At 34.0% G+C, this 3,206-nt stretch overlaps 1 protein-coding gene across 1 annotated transcript in view; it reads left to right on the top strand.

The window, feature by feature from the left end:
* LOC108576095 (protein sprint) overlaps positions 1–3,206 on the top strand; it is a 108,908-nt gene that overhangs the window by 49,872 nt on the left and 55,830 nt on the right. The window contains exon 2 of the mRNA XM_017939016.1: positions 1,513–1,636. Within this exon, the coding sequence (XP_017794505.1) occupies positions 1,513–1,636 (124 nt within the window). The remainder of the gene's footprint in view (positions 1–1,512; positions 1,637–3,206) is intronic.

Here is a 3,206-nt window from a genome sequence, read left to right on the forward strand (position 1 = left end):
TGTTCACACTTTTCATGTTCATAACATATTCATTTACAGTTCAAAATAATATAAATGAATTTTGTTTCAATTATCATAATAAAAATTTTTAGTTCCTTATATCTCAAATTCAAAAAAGCTAAATATATACGTATATAATCCTTTCTCTAAATTAACGTCATTCGACTTTAACGATATCTAGTTTTCAATCATCACGGTTGTTTTCTTACCGTGTCAAAATACTTTTCACAGTAGCTATTAGGTCGTAACATATGAAATGTCCGATTCTGTTGTATCAATATTTTAAACCTTATTTTTTTGATAAATATTTGTCTTTGGAGAAGTTTTGAAATGACAACTTCAAGAGTAGACTTTCTTTTGTCAGATTCAGTTTTCATTTGTTTTGTTTACGTTGCTAACCTTGCTTTTAATCGTCTTGCTTTCAAACATGAATCAACGTGATTTTCGCGTAATTTTTTTATATGAGTGGAAAAGTGGTCATAACGCGGCAGTAGCTGCTCGAAACATAAATGCTGCATTCGGGAATGATACAGTTAACGAACGTGCAGTGCGTCGATGGTTCGAAAAATTCGAAGCCGGAGATGAAAGCCTCGTTATTGAAGCACGTGGAAGACCAGGGCCGTCCATTAACGACGATCAGTTGCAGATTTCTATTGAAGCAAATACGCGACAAACAGTTAGAGATTTGTCACAAGAATTCGTGATAATGCTCGACCTCATGTTTCACAAATAACGGTGCAAAAGCTGAATAGCTTAAAATATGAAACTCTGCCTTGTCCACCATGTCATTTTTTCAAACATTTAAATCATTTCCTCAATGAGAAAGCGTTTATGAATCAAGAGACTGTCGAACATGCTTTTAAACAATTTATTGTCACCAGACCTCCGAATATTTATGAAAATGGAATTCAAAAACTTTGAACTAATTGGAAAAACTATCGTTTAAATCATTTCCTCAACGAGAAAACGTTTATAAGTCAAGAGACTGTCGAAAATGCCTTTAAACAATTTATTGTCACCAGACCTCCGAATTTTTATAAAAATGGAATTCAAAAACTTTTAACTAATTGGAGAAACATGTGTGGAATGTAATAGTTCTTATTTTGATTAATAAAATTTAATATTAAAGAAGTTATGATCATTTGAACTTACCGCTAAAAATCGGACATTTCATATGTTACGACCTTAATACATTCACAATTTACGATCATACACTCGTCAGATACAACATTCTACCTTACAAATGTCCAACAATTTTACCGAACCACAATTTATATACCCGATCCCCGACAATTTCATCTGCAGAAAGTTGCGTTAATTATTGTCGAACGACGCGTACAGCACGTACATACCTGTAGATATAACTCTAATGGTCTTTCTAACCACGTGAAAGTGGCTCGAAATCACGTTACATATTTGTCCAAGCGAATTCTATGCGAATGCAACGACAGAATGGGGCTAATTAACAAAACGAGACTAAACGGAACGGTATGTTTTCTCTCTTGTTCACAGGAGCGATGTCTTCCTGGAACCGTATCTGCAACAGCATGGAACCGTTCAGGTTGTCAGCTCGCCGAGCACGCCTCCGCCGAATCCGCTGCAGCATCATCAGCTTACGCAGCTACGTCATGTACAGGTGAGCGAGATCATCTATTCTGCTTCTGGAACAGCAGTGGCCTAGAGTAGAGTAGTCGGTCTACACCCATAGAAATGCGAGGAACGTTGTGATAGTCACGTGACTGGCTAATGGAGAACGGGGAAACGGCCTGCTAATGATCTAGGTTTATAATTATCGTTCTCATATTAAGTATGCTTCTAACGAGATGATTTTTTTAATTATCTTCGCTGGCTTTTCATCGTCGTGAGCACCGTTCTTTCTTTGTCTTTTTTTCTTTATTTTCTTCGGTAAGAATCTTTCTCTCCATTTTAAGTACTTGGCGCGATATTTTTCATCAGCCTGAGTAGAAATATTCTTTTGTCGTTCTGAGTATGTAGTTTTTATCATTCTCAAAGATCATCTATCATTCTCTTCGTAATTCACAATATTTTTCTTTTAAAACTGCGTTTATCATAAGGCGCGTTAGGCGCAAGCTGAGGCCACGCTCTTTATAAGGACATATTTTAAAACCTTAATGTAAATATATGTATAGCGATGCTGTGTCATTTTTATTTTATTATAATGAGTTATTACGGAAATGTCGACTTTCATTTTTGATAAACTTAAGCGAAAATGTGTGTGGACTTGATTAACTGAAATAGACTTGTCCTGTTAAGACCTCTAGAAGTATAAATGCGACCCTGTTTTCATCAATCTGGAGTAGTTTGTCAGTGATAATATTATTACCTGCAAGAGGATTTACTTTGGTATTTTGATTAAAGAAAGATGTTTCGAAAGTAGATATAGCTTTTTTTTTAGAAATATTTGGTTAATTATAGCTTGGATTTTTTGAGAATTAGTATATTAGCGAAATGGTAAATGAAAATTGAAGCACAGTATTCCATGATTGAAACATTTCTAATTATAATTGATTCTTTAATGATAAAGATGTGTTAATAAAAATTTTATGGCGTTTTATGCCTTATAAGACAATGCTATATACATACATACCTACTTGATAACTGATAACGCATCGTTTAAAGTGCAATGATGATCGCACAAAAAGCAGGTATCGATTGAAATTATTTAAATATTACATTATTTGATAAGTTTAACATATTTAGCATATTTATTTGCATTTATTTAACATATTTTTCGATATGACAGAGAATTCAAAATTTTTCACAATAACAGTGGTGGAAGATTTTTTATTTAAACAATTTTTATTAATTTAATAGCACTGTCTTATAAGTCATGAAAAGCCATTCAATTTTTACTGTAAACATTCTCTTATATCTACTATAGTTTTAAAGATATACAGGAAAATAGGGTAACACTTATCTTCATTCAAGGGCTGTTTTCACCCCGAAGAACCGAAAAAGGGCTTAAAAAAATTGCCCGAATCTTCTCTTAAGGTTCCCTACAAACTACAAAGTTTCAAAAAAATTGGAATACAGTAAATTCTCTACAAGAGTCAGTAAGTTTGGATTCTACAAGTGACAGTATAGATGGTCCTACGCCTAGGTCCTGCGCCTATGTTATCTCGCTTACAGTCAGTCAAGCCTGTAACGCTACACCAATTGGTTTCCTTTACGAGATTACACGGCTC

Source organism: Habropoda laboriosa, unplaced genomic scaffold (genome assembly GCF_001263275.1).
Source record: "Habropoda laboriosa isolate 0110345459 unplaced genomic scaffold, ASM126327v1 scaffold339, whole genome shotgun sequence".
Taxonomy (NCBI): domain Eukaryota; kingdom Metazoa; phylum Arthropoda; class Insecta; order Hymenoptera; family Apidae; genus Habropoda; species Habropoda laboriosa.